General features: G+C 43.7%; 1 protein-coding gene across 4 annotated transcripts in view; it reads right to left on the bottom strand.

The window, feature by feature from the left end:
* ARHGEF28 (Rho guanine nucleotide exchange factor 28) overlaps positions 1–20,449 on the bottom strand; it is a 205,320-nt gene that overhangs the window by 98,040 nt on the left and 86,831 nt on the right. For all 4 annotated transcript variants that reach the window (XM_066602904.1, XM_066602905.1, XM_066602906.1 and 1 more), the window contains exon 7: positions 14,030–14,099. In XM_066602904.1, the coding sequence (XP_066459001.1) occupies positions 14,030–14,099 (70 nt within the window). The remainder of the gene's footprint in view (positions 1–14,029; positions 14,100–20,449) is intronic.

The following is a 20,449-nucleotide window of genomic DNA, read 5'->3' on the forward strand; positions in this document are numbered from 1 at the left end:
ATAAAGCATGTTCCTTTAGACAAGGAGTTTTTTTTGTGCATCACTATATGCTGCCACCTTTTCTGCTATACGTGTTTCCCCAAGGGGCTTATGTCCATAGCCCTGTTGGTGGCTCTGCATCTATCTAAGTAGATTTTTTTCGCTACAGAGAACTAAGATTCTCCTCTATTTAAAAATACTATTTTTCTCTAATTTGCCTCCCCCCTAGTATTTTACTCTGGTGGGGTAGAGTGAGTGCCGTGGTCTTTTGCTTACTACTGTAAATATAGGCTGAAACGGAGTCATGAAAAACCTGTCATTTGATTTAATGCTGCACTCCAGGATCATAAAAGTCTGATTTCCATACTGGGAAGTTCCAATTGGGAAGCAGGTGTGTCTAATAAAGTGGCCATGTATATAATGTTGGGTACTATAAATAACGTAATGTATGAAAAGGGGGGGGGGGGGGAGTAGAGGGTAGCCCCTATAGAGCCTCACCCACCAAGATAAGAGACAATCTAGAATATCTTCCAAGTAGACTGGCAATAAGTGTGACAGCAGGGAAAAAGTCAGTCCAGAAACACGTAAACCTGGACAGGGCACTGAAGTAATGACAGGAAGTTCTTGATATTGGGAAAAAGTTGATTGCTTATTTCAAGTTCAGGGCCTTTATGTAGTAAAGCAGCAATAAAGGAATCCACCAAAAATGTAATAATTGGCCATTCTGTGTATAATTAAAGCAGAAGATACTGTTTCAGTTAAGAGAAAGTATCTTTCTCACTTATCACTTTTAAACTTGCAACTGATGATAAATCTGTTACTTTGTTATTGATGGAACATTCTGACTTAAATAAATGATCAATGGGGATACCGATTGGTGGACCCCACCAATCACATATTGATGAGCTATCCTAATGATAAGGTCATCAATATTGGTGTCCCAGAAAACGCCATTAATTACCAAACGTTTATTGCAGGTAATTGAAGCATGTATTGGTTTTCCAATTTCCAGAAAAGTGACAAAACCGCCTTCGAACTTACTAGAAAATTGACAATTTAATGTTTTAAGGTTTGTTAACAGGTTATTTTAGGAATCCTTATACAGCGCATTATTAACATTAGAGTAAAGCAAAGTCTGTTATGTCTTTTCTGCTAGTATATCCATATGGCTGACAATACAAAAAAATATATTACATTTCTCTGATGCGCTCGAGATCCAAAGTGAGGGGGAAACATTACAATTGGTTTGTTCTGCATATTTTCAGTCATTGTCCTGGCTGTCGACAGGGATTGTCACAGATTTAACGAGCCTGGCACCTTTAAAAGTAGCAATGGAAGCCGGTATAAAAGGGAGCAGCGAGTGATTTACAACAAGCGCTCCATTCTTCCACTGTATCCCAGAACAACTCTGTGCACACAAGTCTTCCAGAGAGACCTTTTCCCCGGCACCACCAGCTGCTTCACAGCGGACCAAGTCTCACATCTCTTCAAGAGGTCTCCGAGCCACGCAGCAAATGATAATGAATTTTAATCCGGGGTGCGACTTAGCGGAGACTCAGTAAACATCTTGTAACTAATGAATCCTGAGGTCCCTGTATCTGCGAAGAAAAGGCCTCCTCGTGGATCAATGTAAATGTCAAATCTGGAAGACTAGGATATTCGAGCCCGCTAACATTTCTGACTTCACGTCAATTACCACCAAAACTAAGTGAGGTCTACAGTAGCACCTCTGTGCTCTGCCTGAGATGAATGCCCTCCCCTGCCATCGTGCACAGAACAGAGAACATTTCTGAACTTGACATAATAAGAGGAAAATATTCAACAGATCTACAGTCTTGGTAGTTGGCCAGAACTTTGGCGAGATGGCACAAGAGTTTGCAAGCTGTAGGAATTATCACTCTTACTTATTACGACAAAAAGGTCAAAATCTGCAAAGTGCAAGATATAAAACCAGCACACACACAAAAAGAGCTAATTATGGCTGCCTGCTTCTAAAAAGAGCAATATTCTTATCTGTAGGGCGCACCTTGTTTTGTATCTCACAATTCTAATTGCCAAAGGCAAAAAATAGCCATAGGTAAAGAGAACATCAAATAATATTTAAAATAAAGGGGCAAATGGTGGTAGTAAATGAAATGTGACCAGCAGCCATCAGTTAGTATCATGTGTGTAATTGTGTATATACGCACTAAAACATATGCCTGGATAGCCAACTTCCAAAAGCCTGTGTAGAGATTAATAAATCAGCACCACCAAAACCCTATTAAAATCTAATCTATAGCCACCCCGACAGGTTTCGCATTGCAGCGTCCTTAGGGAAGGGGGGGGGGTTGAATTTAATCTATAGCCCTGTTTTTTTGCTGTACTTCCTTCACGTGTAATGGGACATCCTGATCCCGGCACGGCTCTGCCACTGATTTCTATAGAAGTGAGGCCAGTGCTTGCACTTCCTCCCCTGTCCACTGATGACAACATCTGGCCTGCTGCACTTGACGTTGGGCCGAATGATCAGCTGATTGGTGGGGGTCCCAAGCGGTGGACCCGTTAATCAGCTACTAATGTCCTATCAAGAGAAAAGGTCATCAGTCAAAAAGAGCGCAGGCAACCCTTTTTTTTTTTAACTTTGTCTTTATTAAGCAGGTCTAGACATACATGTAACATTACAGTATTCTTGCAGGTTCTTTTTTTTCCCGTATTGTCCCAGCCTGCATTTTTTGTATTATTTATATTAAACTAAACAAAATAAAATAAAACATTGAATCAGACAAATTATATGCATGAAATCTAACCTTTGACCCATTTTGACCACGGATATTTTTGGTCTACTGACCTGTATGTTGAGGATCTTCAAAGTTTTCGGAGGTCCCGCGGGCTATGGCACGACCTGTGTATCACCCTAAATCGGTGTGTCTCCTATTGCTATCTGTTCCTGGAACCAGCAGGTGTAGTAGAAACAGTTTCTCAATTTGTCTTTTACCCTTTGTGGTAATAATTGAATGAAGCTCCCCCAGGTCTCAAAGAAGTTTTGTACTTTCTTTTCTTTGAAAAGTGAGGTTTCCGCCCAATCCATCTGGAACAGGAACGCTAGCTTGTCCAGGAACAGTCCGAATGGGGGTCCTGTTGGTTGTATCCATGTTTGTAAAATGGCTTTTAGTCCTGCTGCTGCTATAAAGTGCAGCAGTTTTCTAACGCCTCTCGAGCAGTGATAAACTTCAGGGTCTAAGTAGCCAAATATTGCCCATTTTGGTTCTTGTGGGCAGAAATTCGTCAGGTGCGTTTTTGTGTATTCTCCTATTCGTGTCCAGAAGTTCTGTATTGGGGGGCAGGTCCATAGGTTGTGATATAAATTCGCATATGGGGCCTGGCATTTAAGGCATTTTGGGGTGTCGTAAGTTCCTATTTGGAATCCCCTACTTGGGGTTATGTATGATCTGTGGGCAATTTGCAGTCTCATCTCCAGAAATCTGGCTGATGGTAGGTATCTGTGTGCTGGCAGGCAACCCTTTTAAAATGAACCTGTCACCAAGTTCATGCTCTCCGAATCCCGGGTAGTGTGGACCCAGAACTGGCAAGTCCCTTGTCCCATGTAGGTCTTATTCTGCAAAGCTATGCGTTTCAGTGTAAACAGACTTTAACGTTTTTCTTGGAACAGAGCTGCAAGTCACAGACGCGGGCCACACTGGCCTTAAATCACCTAAAGCATGGGACAGCTCTCTGCCTATACACAAAAGGGGTGAGAAATGTCAAGCAACATGATGCGGGCGAGGAGAGTCCGGTGTGGCCTGCTCCCGTGACTCGGAGCTTTGTTCTGAGTCAAACTTCAAAGTGTCTATTCTAAATGCTGCAGTGTTTCAGAATAAAACATATACAGGGGCACAGAGCATATCTGCCTGCAATTCGGGCATCATGATCCTGGTGGCAGGGTTCCCTTTAACACACACGCCCAACAGACAAGAATGGCAGCTGAGGGTAGAAGCTGCTTCTATGATAGTGTGGTGGCAGAAGAAATTACTCTAAGGCTTTTTTGAATAGTTAGATTTTCAAGTTGCTTTTCAAAGGTGAAGAAAAGCCTGACTGTTTGGGGTAGCAAGTTCCAGAGTAAGGGGGATGCACACAGTTTGAAGACAGTTTTAAAGAAGAGAAGACAAGAACAAAGAAGGAAGTCTTGCAAGGACTGGAGATTATGTGTGGGGAGGTATCCTGAGATTAGGGTAGAGATGCAGGGAGGACACATGTTATGGTCAGCCTTGTAGGTCAATAATATTTTGAACGGAATTAGTTGGGCAATGAATGGTAATCGGTGAACAGATTAGCAGAAGGGAGTGGCTGTGTACTGGAAGTGGAGCAAGAGTATTGGATGTTGGTCACGGGAAAGGATATTGCAGTAGTCTAGGTGGGAGATGATAAAGGCATGCACTAGCATTTTTGTTGACTCAAATTTGAGGAATGAGCAGATTCGCAAGATGCTTTTGAGTCGGAAGCAACAGGAGTCTGTGAGGGCTTGAATGTGTGGTTTGAAGGACAGGGCTGAGTCAAGAGGCTGCAGGGAAGCAGTAGGCTTCTGAGACTGGGGAAAGTACCCATGCTTTTCTAACATCAGAGCTCTAAAGTAGTCTGCCGTTACTCTATTATCCTTCTAGGAAATGTATGAATAAATTGACAACTAGGTGTTACTTTTGCCTTCTGATGAGTCCCAGGAAGAGGCCAATTTTTTTTTTTTTATAATTTTGTTAAAGGGCCACCCTGGTGATTCTTTTTCCTTCATTATGTAGACAGTCCCTTTCCCCCTCGTATATATAAGTGAGCGAGTGTTACCTCGGTTAATTTTTTTTCTCTATCTGAACCGCTCTCCTCAAATAGTCATGTGATCTCAGTTCTGTCAAGCTCAGATCTACTTGAGTTTATGTGTTAAGTTTTTAGTCAATTACTCAATCTGTGCGATGCTGTTGCATAAATCCTGCCACAGAACGTGCCTGGAGGGGAACACAGACACTCCTATCACAGTTACTGAAAATGATCACACAGCTCCTGTCACAGTGTCATAATAGAGGAGATCAGAGTTCATCCTCCTTTATATATACACCTATGGTCTGTAGCTTATTTAGTTTCCTGCTGTCCCTCCAGCAGGAAGAAATGGTATAGCTGATGCGTTAGGGAATTGATTGAAAGTTTAAAAAAAAACTCTCAGCAGCAAGATAGTGTCTGATAAGCATCAAACAAAGGTGAGTACTGCATAGAAGTGACTGCAATCTACAGAAAACACCTCCAGAATGTAACAGGCAATCAGGTGAAGGAGGGGAAAGAGCATGGATGGAAAAATGGGTTTTCAGTGGTCCTTTAAAGATCTTTCCATTCCTTTTGAAAGCTTGTCTTGCAAGGACATATTGATTTCTTTTCTTGTTGGTTTCCATAAAAATGCCAAAAATGACTTTTTACATCATATCAGACTTTCCATAATAAACAATACTTCTTTTTGACATTTCCAAATACTTTAGGAATGAGCTCAGCAATTCTGCCAGATCCACTACGTTTGAAGAAAAATGCATGAGTAATGTTTTCAAGGAATGTCTCCCCCGAAGCAAAAACAAGTAAATATATAACAGCAGATTAATCAATAATCTCTCAGAGTATCTGAGGATACCATCAGTGGAAGTTAGGTACGTGCTTGTGTTAGAGTGGCACCCCAGCAATCATCTATGTAAAACCCCACAGAAACTCTTCGCGACCATTCCTCCTGACGTTGTGGTTTCATAGTACAAATGATGTCACCAACACAATCTATACGGCATGCTATATCCTTCAGGTATTAATCATTAGCAGTTTTCTACTGGATTTTCATTTCCTATCAGCAATGGCATAAAAACTCCCCCCCCCATATATACAAGTTAGCTAGGTAGTATTACCTTGTTTAGTTATTCCTTTCTATCTCAAATTTCCTGGAGTCCTTCTCAGGTGGTCATACAATCCTAATTCTGGTTTGATGGACCCTACCCAAATTCTTTACAAGGGGACACAGACACTCCCCCATCACAGTTACTGATGATTAGAGGCTCCTGTCGCACAGTTATAATGAATGAGCTATCCTGACTGTATACCTGACTGGTAATCACACTATCCTCCCAGCAGGCAGAGATGGTTCTGGCTCCAGATGCTCATTTGATATTGTGCTAATGCATGATGGGAATGATAGCACAGAATAGTGAAAGAGAAAGCAGGGAGAAATCTCAGCATTCAGATGGTGCCTGATAAGCATCAGACAGGAGGCTTCACTGCATGAAAAAGACTGCAATATGCAGAGAAGTTTAGAGTGTGACAGGCAATTAGGTGAGGGGTGCAGGAATGGGAACATTTGTGTACGTCTGAGTGGCCCTTTAATTGGCATTGGCATCTTCAATTAAGAAGATGAGATTGGACATGTGAATTTCACAAGTACTTCGCTCATTAAAGCACACAAAGACTGGTGATTTGAAGCTGATAAGTACAGTCTACTGTCACACAGTTAAAATGGAGATCACAGTTCATCCTTCTGACTGCATAATTATGGTTTGTTGCTTATTTAAGTGAATATAGACTATAAATGGCACTGTCCTCCAAGCAGACAAGAGATGGTACAGTCACTGGCTGGTCATGTAATGTGCTGATGCATCATGGGAATGCACAGAAAAGTAAAAGACAAAGCAGGGAGAAGTCTCACTATCAAAATAGTGGATAAGTATCAGACAGGAGGCTGCACTGCATGAAAGTGATAGCAATATATATATAGAAGCCCAGAATGTAACAGGCGATCAGGTGAGGGGTGCAGGGATGGAAAAATGTGTTTTTCGCCACAGTGGCCCTTTAACACTAACATTAAGATTTCTGTTCATAACAGACAGCTATAAGGCGGGGACCAAAATGTTTGTCAGCGTGACTCTAATAAGACCACACCGTGGGGAAGCATCTATGTGCTAGCTTCTTGGAAGAAAGAGCTGTAGACCCTTCAGCCCTCAAAACTTGATCCAAATAAATTTATTTGGATCAAGCTATAAGGCTGGGGTCACATGGGACGTATTCCTGGCAGAAATCTTGCGGTTTTGCTGCAGGGAAAACTGAGATTTCCACCAGGAAAGCGCTGCTTCAAAACCCGTAGCACTTAGCTGCGGGTTTTGGAGGGGCTCAGCTGCATGCTTTTCCACTGCAGCCGGCGCTCCCATAAAGGAGCGCGCGTCCGCAGCGGGAAAAAAGAAAGAATGGACATGCTGCGGACGGGGAATCCGCGCCACAGCGCCAGTTTTTGCCGGCTTTACCGCGACGGATTCGCCGTCCCGTGTGGACGAGATTTTTGACGAATCTCGTCTACATGGCTGGCCAATCACAGGATTAGCGCCCTCAAGCGGATTTGCCGCGGCGAAATTCCAGACGGAATTTCCGCTGCAAATCCGCCCTGTGTGAACCCAGCCTAATAGTTAACAGATCCCATACACTTATAATAGGCTCAGAGTTGTAGTAATTTTGACAATAAGAGCCATCACATCTTGTATCCCCACCAAAAGACTAGAAAGCGGCAAGTGAGATTGTAGGAGGGTAGTATAAGCACCAAAATATTATGCATATTCCTTATGCCTAGAATACTGTCAAAAAGAATACAACCAGAAGACCCAAGGAAACAAAGTAGCACTTAATCTCTTCTTAAGGGCAACTTCAGCACTACTTGAGATAACTCTACTCCAACCTCCCCCTCACACACCAGAAAAGTTAAATGGGGTTTCCAGGAATATAGTATTAATGACCAAGCCTATGATAATCAATCAGCTGTTTGCTGGAGGCCAGAACAAGCACAACTCTGTACATTGTGCAGCGGCAAGGAATGCTGCTGCAAGCACAGATCTATTCAAGTGAATTACAGGGAGCGTGCAGTATTATTCCAGGCCACTAGAGAATGCATGGAGCTGTGCTTCTTCTGTGGCAGTGGCTATGGTGCCAGGAATACGACCTCCACCAATCTTGCGACAGTCCTAGAAAACCTCATTAATCCCCTAACAGGCATTAAAATTGAAAAAAACCCTCCCGGAAATGTCAATTTATTGTAGATTTTGAATTTATAACTCAAACATAATTGGCGCAGAACTCACTAACTTTACGTCTACTTTTAACCTCTTAGTGACAACTATTTTTAGTCTTAAAACCAGAAAGTCATTTCCTCTTGTGTTCCAGCTTTTGTCAATGTGGACGTATGATACCTTGTGTCTTGCAGACAGAGTTCTAGCTTTTAAATATGTTAACTTCATTCTACCTTTCACAGTTAGGACTAAATTAAAATACCAATCTTTATTCGTGATTGTGACTTGTTAAAAACAATAACAAAGGGGCACAGACAAATAACAGTTTTGCCGTACCTGAAAATACGAGTACATGGAAATAGACATTGGTATCATACATACCACAGGACAACAGGGTGCAATAACATGAACAAAAGTCCATGTCACCCCTCTCTTAGGACAGGAGGACAGACAGGTGAATGACAGATCATTCTCTGCTACCTGCTTCTCCCCCACTACTCTCTGCAAAAAAGACTGAAGAGCGAGCTGTAAAGTCTTTATTCCAACTCTTACTTTAAAGGACTGTAGCTCCGGTTCTATCAGTGCTACAGACAAGTCTTTGGTCTCATTTTAAAGCTAAGAATTGGTTGCACCGATAAAACTTCTATCAGAAGTAGAACAAACTTTTGTTTGTCCATAAATGTAATGCTCCTTTCCTTTTAAAGGAACCAAACTGGGGGTAATCAGTGGGGGGGGGGGGGGGGGGGAGTCTGTATTTAGCTTTTAACTATAAATAAAAAAATTGAAAAATCATGTTATATTTTGTGGTCACATAAAGAAAGAATTTGTTTAAATGGGAATATTAAGATCTGCCATTATGAAAAGAAAAAAAAAAATCTATGATCCAACTAGCCGAAATACGAAATACATGTAAAAAAAAAAAAAAAAAAGTTTAGTTATGGGCTATGCAGATTCAGATGAAGAACAACAGGAAGTAGAAGGGGATTGTATAAAGTCATAGACTTCCTTGCTGTACTGGATCTCCAAAGATGTAAGCAATGACAGTATGTCTGTAGGAAGCAAGATATCAGATTTAAAAAAAATTAACATTTACGGAAGGAAATCCTGTACATGCTGGAGAAATATAGTCATCCATGGTACTGTTAGTACCGTACAAGACTCAAGCATGCTTAAAGAGACTGTCACCTCAGATGACCCCCGCCCCCCATAACCTAAAGTAATGAATGCATAGTCGAAAGGGCATGGAGGTCAAATCTGTAACTTGTATACTTACATTTCCTCTATGCTGTGCTCTCACATACCAGCCATTCACTACATGGAGCACATGCTGGAGAGGACTAGTCCTCTGTATACATCAGTATGCAGGGAGCAGCAGGTTTGCGGATCTACAGTGGGGTAATAATAGGGAATGTACACATTTGAATTCAGCATCCTTTCTAATGTGTACTCATTGCTTCAGGCTACGGGGTCATCAAAGGTTCTTTTAAGTGAATATCCAGTGGGGAGCATAAAACTTCTATTTAATTCAGTACTTATAGCTGATATTTTTCTTCGTATTTGCTGCTTGGTTGTTTTAGCTCATCCATTAGGGCAGAGTCGTGTTCTGCAACTACAGCTTGTCTACAGGCAAACAAACACAGACTGCATAATGAGGTTTAAGCAAATCCAAGTAACTATTTCCTGCCACAGATCTTGCAAAAAGGAATGGGCCCATCAATCCCGATACAAACCAATACACTGTTTATCCAATCATCCAGGATTGGGATATTTTCGATATGTGCTGGCAGCAAGACGGGGCCGTAGCTTATTCTGCACTCTGTGTTCATGGCTGGTTAGTGGAGAGGTTTCCAGAGTGTTGGCTAGGCAGACGTGTGCCAGTGGACCGGTCGACTTGCTTCTGGGATCTTGCACCACCTGACTTTCCTTTGGAGCCATCTTAAGGATAAAATGTACATACATCCCATTTCAACATTCATCAAATTGAAGCTTGCCATCACTGAGGAAATCAATAACATTCCAGTTCAGATGTGGAGGGATGTGTGAGAACATGTGGCTTGTCATCTCCAAGCTTGCATTCATCTTGATGGTGCAACGGTTGATCATTAATATGTCAAAAACTGAGAGGGGTACTTCCTGAATGTTTAATTTTCCTTTGTTACAATTTATGTCACTGAACTGGTTTTGTAACGGCATTGCATTAAAAAATATGGGTCAAGAGGGGTGTAGTCTCTCCTTAAGGAGAGCACCCAAAAAGTGTATGAAGACACCTAGGTGGTGAATAGGTCGGGGAACAGTATAGTCTCTCCCCAAGGAGTGGACCCAGAAGAGGTGTGAAAAGACGCCTAAAAAAAATGTGTGTGAGGAGACTTATATGGCCATGCATGCTCCTATGGGTAATTTATGCAAATAAGGAAGATGGAACAATACCTCTGCAGCACCACCTATTGGATGGCAGCATTCCTTCAAATCAATGTACCCCCCACCCCACATCATAGCATCCCCATAAAGTCAGAGATGATTTCTATGATGAAATTAGAATAAAAAGTACAGATTAATAAATTACTAGTAAAAAAACGATAATTATCAGGAAACTGCCATAGTAACAGGAAGCCAAGACAGACGCTTTAAAATATACACTATGTGTTGGGAACATCATGTGACAAAAATAAAGCGTATCAAGCGCAGTGTAATAGTGCTCCAATATTTTATATGTATGACTATCATCATGGTAAATCTCTACACAGGAAATGAGAAGAACCCTATCAGGAGGATATTAGTAAACAAACCTCATGTCCTTCCCTTTGTATCCACCGGCTCTAGCCGGGTCCCACACAGTGTTATGGGTAACCAGTGAGAACTTGTAGATATCAATAATGATAATTCATCCGACTGCCTTCGTAAACCCTGAGATGTATTATAAAGTGTTTAGCTTTCTTTCTCACAGTGTAACTTTTGCTTCCTTCCAATGTTAAAACATTTCTCTGAATTTATGTGACAGAGGTCACAATGACATTCAAATGGTTCAATCTAGTGGAGCAGTCAAGGCTGATTAGGAAACACTTCTAGAACAGCTTGTTCTCACTCTTGTGTATTCTAAGAACTCTAAAGGCTCTGTACAGGCTGCTGCCCTGGGTGCCCGTCGGAGCCTCCGTTGGCATCTGTTACTTTTGAAAGCAAGAATAGCATGGCATGCAGCACTATTTTGGTTTTGAAAAAGGATAATTACTTTGAGGGAACCCCAAAAATGGGGTCCAGCGTGCACTGCATGGATCCATCATATGAAGCCTCGTAACCCGCTAATGCTCTCTTACAAAATAGAGTAGTGTGTATATAGGTGTAAGACTCAGAGGCTTTATTAAAAGGGTTTCCCAGTTGCCCAAATCAGATCTGGCAAAAATGACTCCACAGCTTTTGTCAATCTCCAACAGAGCACAGGAAACAACATGTCTACCAAGGCACCACTGTTAAGGCCTTTCCGACATATGACGTGCATGCAAGTCCCGTGTTACAAGGGAATGAATGAGTGATTTCAAAGGCAAGGTGTAATAGGACAACAAAAAAGACAGCACATTACACTACAATACAGGAGTATTGTGGTCTATTATACAAAACATACGGTAAAGTGCCCTACTGAGACTAAAAGAAAAAAAAAATACAATTTTCTAAAATATTGGAGAGGAAAGACAAACAAAAATCTTTTCCCTAGTCATCACATTAAAAATCTGAATAGCATTTATAAATGTTTTTTTTAATTAGTATATTTTAGTTACACTAGAATAAAAGTATGGAAGTGGGAGTCCTCAATTTGTTTCAGACGTTTTCATATATAATATGTATGGATTTGGATTATACGGCGCATACGCAGACAACGGTTTTGGTTGGCGTCAGTTTTGGGTAATTTTCTTTTTTATGTACAGTATATTTTATTCTGTAATTTTTGTTTACCATCTAAGACCCCATGACATCATATAAGACCTCTCTCTGGGGGTCATTCACATGGTTTTTTTTTATGTGACACTTTTCTACTGTAGCTGGAGCATCCATAGGACCCTCAGTTACAGGGACATCATTCCCCAGTAGTGATTAAAGTCACCAACAGAGCTGAGCAGGGTTTGCTAGGACCCTGCAGCTTTGCTGTAACAGGGGCTCACATGATCGCTGGCTCGCATAGTGGAAGTGATATATACCCAGGAATGGAAAGAAGGTTGAAAAACACTTCTCCATTCTCTTCCAGGTTCTCCGCTCTTGCTAACAGCTATCAACCCGGCCTGCTCCTGCTTGATTGCAGGAGCAGAGACTTTAATCCTGCTCCATATTTCTGTGATCAAGCAGAATTAAAGCCCAGGACCATGCGCCGTAAATTCACAGCGCTTGGTCCTTAAGTGGTTAAATACCAATCATTCGGTCACTCTCATTCACTTATACAGCGAATGTGATCGACTGAACGATATCTTGTTTGAACAATAAAAAAAAAAATAAACTCAATTTTCCAGATCCGCATTGGTTCTTCGTCCAACGCTGAACCTGGGGGTTCTTTAGGAGTGTAGGTGAAAAGTGTTTGGTAAGGAAGAGGTCCATGCCGGTCCTGGCCAGAGTCTAAAGGTTGTACATAGCAGTCCATGGTGTTCTTGTGTGTACATCTAGTGCTAATAGATCAGTGCACATATCTTACAGACTTACCCCCCTCATCCATGCATATATTATATACCGTGTGCATGTATATTAAAGCCCAGCTTTATTATTCTCTATGCTATTAAGGCATGCACCATAGCTCTGCCTTGACCAGTGCAAGATTGTAGTTATGAAATCTACCATTGGAGAGTCACGCTGCCCTCTGAATAGGCAATAACCATGGGTGTAACTATAATGGGTGCAGAAGATGTAGTCACACATGGGCTCTAGAGCCTTAGGGGCCCGGTAAGGTCACTCTTCTATGAAGCATCATGGTTGGAGGGCCCTATTACAGATTTTGCACTGGGGCCCAGCAGCTTCATTAACATTTAATTTCTCATGCTTGATTATTCCTCTGCACTGCTGGGCTGGCTGGTGGGTAAGACATGTAAATGAGGTCTTTTACATGAATGCCCGCGCTCAAGTGTCTATTAACCACTATTCGTTACACTTCCCACAGCAGAATTAAATCCTCTTCAAGGACATTTGCAACATTCATGGTTTTCCAGACAAGACAACGTAATAGCTGAATAAGAAAGCTCTTTTTCTGTGGCTTAACCCAAAGCGACTAGACAAGCACAACATCATTTAAAATCAGGCCGCACCATTATACAAAATATTGCGCTAAAGGAGCAACACAGAGACCAAAAATAAGAAGTCCATTGTAGCAAGGAATGAAGAAGGCAACAACATACAATAGTTCTGCACAAAGGTCATTTCAAATATTCACATTATATGTCAACCAATTAATGCTGTATGAAGCCGAGTGAGCGCTCAGGGCTACGACCGCCCACTCGGCCAGTCTGCCCTGTATATTCCATAATAAGTGGAGGGCGTACCGACACAATCCACATGAATCATGTACATTCATACATCAGCCTTATTCTTCACTTGTCATTTCTATAAAAGAAGTAGAAAGACGCCTTCAACCATAGGAAAAGTATTAAAAACTTGACAAGCAGGGCCAGAAAGTCATTTCCTTATTTTTAGTGGACATGTTAGTGTTTTCTTTTAGGTTCTGTTCACATCTGCCTTGGAGGGTCTGTTCAGAGAGTCCGTCACAGATGAAGTCCAAAATATCGTAGTGGCATGATGGAAACCTGGCGAACCCTATGATAGTTAATTCGGTCTGTCAGGCATGGTTAATGCTCATGATGTGCCCGATTCGGCACTTCCATAATTTTCATTGTTTGGCTCCTATGAAGGAGGCGAACAATGGAAACCTAAGAACAGATATGAACAGAGCCTTACTTACATATATGTATTTCTGTATTGGGACGTAAACCGAAACAATTGTACAAACATACAAGGAAATATTGTAAATGAAGGTTACACTGTACCTCCTCCTGTAGTGGATCCATCGAGTGATCGCTGCTTTTTGTAATTCCAAGAGTGCATGGGGCTGACAATCTACAACAAAACAGATAATGTATGAAAAAAAATATATACAATAGTCATCTCAACCGAAGAACCCTAGAGCTCTGCTCTCCAGATTACGAAGGATCATCTTATTGCTCAGAGACGGCTAAGTGTTCTCCTCTCATCAGCATTCTATCCAGAGCCATTAAGGGAACTTTCACACGGGATGGACACGCTACATACTTTCCACAGCAAAATCACATGTGGAAACCTCCAAGTGAAAGAGATTTTAAAGAAGAAGTGATCACAAACCACCCACAAAATCTATTACAGCGGGATGAACTAAGGCGGGCTCACACAAACAGGTCCAATTTCCACTTGCAGGTATCTGCAGAGGAAGACCTGCATATGATCACAAAAGCAAATTGCATATGGTCGCATATGATGTAGGGTTTTTGGCAGATGTACATTTAAGAACAGCGTATTGTCCACATGGAAAAACAAACACAAGGAGTGTCATCAGAAAGTTGCCCGACCCCCTGGAAACACCCTTCTATCGCTCAGGCGACATTCTCTTTTGCTGTTGTGGTTAGAGCTGTTCTGAGAGCCTTCAGAATGGGATACAGCTCTCTGGGCTTGGCTGGTTTACACTACCTTTTTTGAAAGTAGTATAAACCATTACAAAAAACAAAAACTCTTATTCTTGTGGAGGAAGAGCCCAGAACAACAAGCGGAGGTTGCAGACAACATTCTGGATGGTTGTGTTGCTCCTCTGGCTCTTTTCTGCATTGTCTGCCCACAAATTCCTGTTTTCTTTATACCAGTTGCTATCTGGTCTCTTAGCAACTTGCGTGCGAATCTATGTCCATACGCAATTTAATTGTGTATGCACTGCGGACCAAACGAATCTATATAGATCAATAAAGCTCATACGTGAAGAATAATAGAGCATGCTACGATTTTTCTTCCACTCGCGGAATCCGCAATTCCTACTCTCGAGTTTGAGCAAACCGGCAATAGTCAATGCATTTGAATGCCCGCGTATTACGGTGTATCAAACACAAACGGTGACTGCAGACTCCTCAATTCCAATCCATCTGTGAGAGATCAGCCTAAGGCTGAATGCACACAAGTGGAAATTCTGCGCTGAGATTTCGCACAGAATTTCCGCCATTGCCCGCTGCCATAGGATTGCATTCGTTTATGCAATCCTATGCAGTCAGCAGCGATTTGACTGCGCGAAAACTGGCGTGGGAACAAAATCACAGCATGTCCCATTTCAGTGCGAGCCAGAAGATTGCACTGCCGCGTCATTACTGATGCGCCGGCTCTGCACTACGCATGTGCGCCAGCCAGCACATAGAGAGAGAAGACGCTGGGCGGATAAGAGAGAGGTCAATAAAGGGGCACGGGTCACATCCCGCTGTGAGAATCTCACCGTTGGAATCTGACCTGGCCGTCTTCATTCACCCTTAGGCCTCATGTCCACGGGGAAAATCAGGCCCGGTACGGATTCTCCATGTAGAATCCGTAGCGGGTCCCTCCTGCCCCGCGGACATGAGGCATTAAATCCGAATAAGCTCACCTGCTGCGGGGCGTGCGTGTCTTCCTTCCTTCGCAGCCGGATCTTCTTTCATCGGCCCAGCAGATGTGCTCGGCACGCCGGCAGCGTGCCGCGCACATGCGCCAGGCACATCCGCCGGGCCGAAGAAAGAAGATCCTGCCGCGAAGGAAGGAAGATCTGCATCGCCCGGAGCAGGTGAGTTTAATTCAGGCACGGGTCTCCTGCGGATCCGGACGGCTTCCATAGGCTTCAATAGAAGCCTATGGGAGCCGTCCCCGCGGGAGACCCGCACCTAAATGGAGCATGTCCATTTTTTTTTCATGCTCCAGGATTTTTTAAATTCACTTTTATTGACCATCCGCAGGTATTTATTGTCAATGCATCCCTATGGGGTGCGGATCCACGTGCGGGTGATCCGCTGCGGATTTAAAATCTTCTTTTCCCCGTGGACATGAGGCCTTAGGCTTGACTCACATGTGGCATGTTTGCTGCATAATCTGCGCTGAGATTCTGCAACAAAGTCCAAAGTAAGCGATTGGGGCTACAACAAACATCATTCACTTACAGTATAAAAACCAGTAGCAGATTATAATCACTTCATGCCCTGTCTGCTGTGGAAATGCCACACTCGCACCACAGATTTCATCCATAGCAATGCAACAGGTGAAATTCTTGGCTAAATCCCCTTGTAACATATTGATTTCATTGTGGATTTTACGCAATTAATGAAGTCAGCCTGAAGAACTAATATGGTGGGTATAAAAGGACATGGTCCTTCCCTTGTGCTTTGTTATCTTATAGGGCCGTTCCTGTGAATGATGTGGCTAAGGGGACTATAAATCTGGATCTCCGTAATCTTGCACTATACATGTCCTAAACAGTCTACTATACTACCATACGGCTACAAAATCTGGAACTGGGCCCCCAACTATAAAGCTTCATTGATAGTATTGGTTTGCAATATAGGGAAGAGAGACTTTATGGGCCCCCTAGGGCTCCTGCTCCCAGGTGCGACTGCACCCTCTGCACCCCCTATACGTACGCCAGTGCCTAGCTGTCTATAGCTTTCCAACACCCCCATACACATATGTTGAGAGGGGAGAATGCTGCTGCCCAACATCTCTGATAGCAGCTTGTCTATAGATATTCGAAGAATGGGGCAACTGATGTCTGCCATCCATGGAGAGTCGGGAGACCCCATACATATTACAATGCTCAGCGGCTTTATGGTTAATGTGTATGACTGCCAACTTGTTGCAACCTGAAATATATGTCTCAAAGTTTGTTCAGTTTATGCCACACTAGTTCTGCATTGGTCATAACAGAAGACATTTGCAGTTGTGCCGCCATGAGATAAAATATGAAATGCTCTGACTCAAAAGGGTGCGAAGAGAACAGGGAATGCTACGGCATGGATGAAAATGAAGCCCCTTTTTAGGTGCCGATTTCCACCACCACCACCACCACCACCATCCTAACCAGCTGCGACAGGAGGATCTGGTTGCCCCCTTTTCAAGTACATCCAGCACCTGTGGAACCCAAAGTTCTCCTGTTGTAGCTTCTCACTACCTATTGAAATAGGAATGAGACCCCTGGCGGCGCTTTTTGTTAAAATTAGGTTTTCTTTATGCCATCACTCTAATGTATGTTGCATTTTTAGTCTTGTTCAATTGTATAATCTGTGCAATTTATATACGGAGACTACAACAATTTATTTGCAACATCCTAAGATACAAACTCTCAATAACGGTCTTTGACTGTCATTTCTTATACAAATTTTGATATGTATACAGTGAATTGTTCGTAAAATCCCAAAAGAGACTATTTGGGGGGGGGGGGGGGGGGGGAATGAGACCAACCTGAAAGATCCCCCTTCTCCATGGGGGCTCCATAGCAATGCACATTTCCCCTTGGTCAGACTGGATTAGTACTTCTCTAGAGAATGGCCCAAAACCAAAGTTTTATCCTATGAGCTAGGGAAGCACATTTCTCTATGTAGCAGGAACTTAATAGTATGAAGAAATTGTTGGAAACGTTCTGCTAAGATTCAAATGCAGGGTAAAATAAAATCAAATTCCTAAAACCCTATTGGTCTGGATCTTTTATGTATTTGTACTGTATAGTAGGAAACGTAAAAGGCCATTCCATCAAAACCCATTTTTCCATGCCTGCTCCCTTCATCTGATTGCCCATCACACTCGAGGTCTCCTCTATGTGGAGCAGTCACTTTCATGTGGTGCAGCCCCCTGTCTGATGCTTATCTTCCACCATCTCCAGGCTGAAATGTTTTGCTTCCACTTTCAAAACATACCCATGATGCATCAGCACAGCATTAGCTGTGACTATACAATTTTAGCCTGTGGGGGGACAGTTTAATTATCCTTACCTTCTATATTCACCCATTTAAGCTACAGACCATAAGTATAGAGTCAGGAGGATGAGCTGTGATTTCCTCTATTATAACTGTGTGACAGGAGCTATGCGATCATCATCAGTAACTGACAGGAGATTCTGTGTCCCCCCCACCCCCTCTAGGCGATTTCTGCGGTGGGCATCATGCAACAGTATCACATAAACTGCGAAACTGACTAGTTTCAGGTATCATAACTCCAAGTAGATCTGAGCTGGTCAGAACAGAGATCACATGACCACCTGAGGCGATAAAGGGCCAGGAGTTTCAGAGAGAAAGAAATAACCAACCAAGGTAACACTAGCTCACTTTTACATAACCTGATAAGATAGAAGATATATGATTGCTATTGTTAAAGTGGAACTGTGAAGGACGTGGCTCCGGGAAATAAATTATCTCATTTTGCAAAACCCTATTTAGAGTATGACAGAGTTGGGAGCGCGGGCGTACCAGTCTGCCATCTCCTGAATGATCCAGGCCAAATAATGGGTTCTACATATCAATCACATGCCACATACTGGGCACCAACCTTCAGGTCCGAGTGATACCCTTTTTCTCCTAAGCTACTGAAGAAAGCAGAAATGACTTCTAAACTCACGTGGTACCATAAGAAACAGATAGTTAAATCCACAGTGCCATGTGGAGCCTACCAAGTACATAGTGCAGATCTTTAGTATGGCCATATGCATAAGGCTAACATAACTTAAAGGGTGCTGGAAGAGTGCTCTATGCCTTCTGACAAGTACTACAGAGGAAATGGGCTGCTTTGGCGTATGAGATGTAATAAAGTATACGAAGTCACGAACCAGAAAAGTTACCACTCTTTAAATCTTCATATCCTCCTCCGGGGTCACAGCTTGATTGCTACAAATTTTATAATGCAGCATGACACTAATCAACAAACGACAAAACAAACTTCTAAGCCATATAAAATCTAATTAGATTAGTCTAACAAACTGGCATACTGTGTTCGGTGGACGGGCTGGCACAACTGCCAGACTTCTACCCCATTAAGCCACTTTCAGACAAGCGTATTTTTGTCCCGTATTAGGTTCATATTGAGGGGACCATAATATCGAGCTAATGTTAAATGCAACATGATCTATTTTTTTGCGCATTTGCCTCCATATTTGTATACTTTTCTTTCTGGATGAAAAATGGCTGACACGTGCATGGAATGTCTTGTGAAACAAGTCTGTAATTCGGATCTGTATTATGGACACGTTTTTATACGCTCATCTCAAACTGGCCTTAAAGGAGATGTCTCGAGGAAGCAGTGAATTTTTTTTTTTGCCCAGTCCCCCTAATTAAGCAAACATTACTAAGCCCCCCTGTAAATGACTTTTCTAGCTGGTTTGTACTTACCGTTCCAGCGTTTCAGCAACTTATAAAAATTTTGCCAAGATGGCCGCCGGCTCTTTTCCCTTCGCTCGCTGCAGCCCGACGTGCGCGCTCCCGAGACGCTACCAGCTGTGTCTCCATGGCAACCAGACGCCCCGCAGCCGCCGACCGGACCCCTGGAGTGAACACGGCCGACCAGTCACCCACCGCCAGGCAGAAGGTAACCGGCGCAGCGCCCACCCCCCCCCCCCATCACAGCGGCAGCCCCCCCGGCCCAGCGACAGCCCCCCCCCGGCCCAGCGCCAGTTCCCCCGGCCCAGCGCTAGTTCCCCCGGCCTAGCGACAGCCCCCCCCCGGCCTAGCGACAGCCCCCCCCGGCCTAGCGACAGCCCCCCCCCCGGCCTAGCGACAGCCCCCCCCCCGGCCCAGCGCTAGTTCCCCCGGCCTAGCGACAGCCCCCCCCAGCCCAGCGCTAGTTCCCCCGGCCTAGCGACAGCCCCCCCCCCCATCGCAGCGACAGCCCCCCCCCCATCGCAGCGACAGCCCCCCCCCCCCGGCACAGCGACGACAGCCCCCCCCCCCCCCGGCACAGCGACGACAGCCCCCCCCCCCCCCCCCCCGGAACAGCGACGACAGCCCCCCCCGGAACAGCGACGACAGCCCCCCCCCGGCCCATCACTTACCAGGACGGCAGGACAGCTGGGCGGCAGGACAGCTGGGCGGCTTCTCCGGACAGCTGGGCGGCTCTGCACCTTCCTCTAACAGAGGATGGTACAGAATGGCCGCTCCAGCGCGCTCCCGAGCAGTGACAGCTCATCTGCGCATGCGCAGAAGAGCTGTAGCGGGGAGCACACTGAAGCGGCTCGTGCTGAAAGGAGAAGACCGGACTGCGCAAGCGCGTCTAAAAAAGCAAGCTGCCAGCGAATTTAGACGGAACCATGGAGACGAGGACGCTAGCAACGGAGCAGGTAAGTGAATAACTTCTGTATGGCTCATATTTAATGCACGATGTATATTACAAAGTGCATTAATATGGCCATACAGAAGTGTATAACCCCACTTGATTTCGCGAGACAACCCCTTTAA

Source organism: Eleutherodactylus coqui, chromosome 5, assembly GCF_035609145.1.
Source record: "Eleutherodactylus coqui strain aEleCoq1 chromosome 5, aEleCoq1.hap1, whole genome shotgun sequence".
Lineage (NCBI taxonomy): Eukaryota > Metazoa > Chordata > Amphibia > Anura > Eleutherodactylidae > Eleutherodactylus > Eleutherodactylus coqui.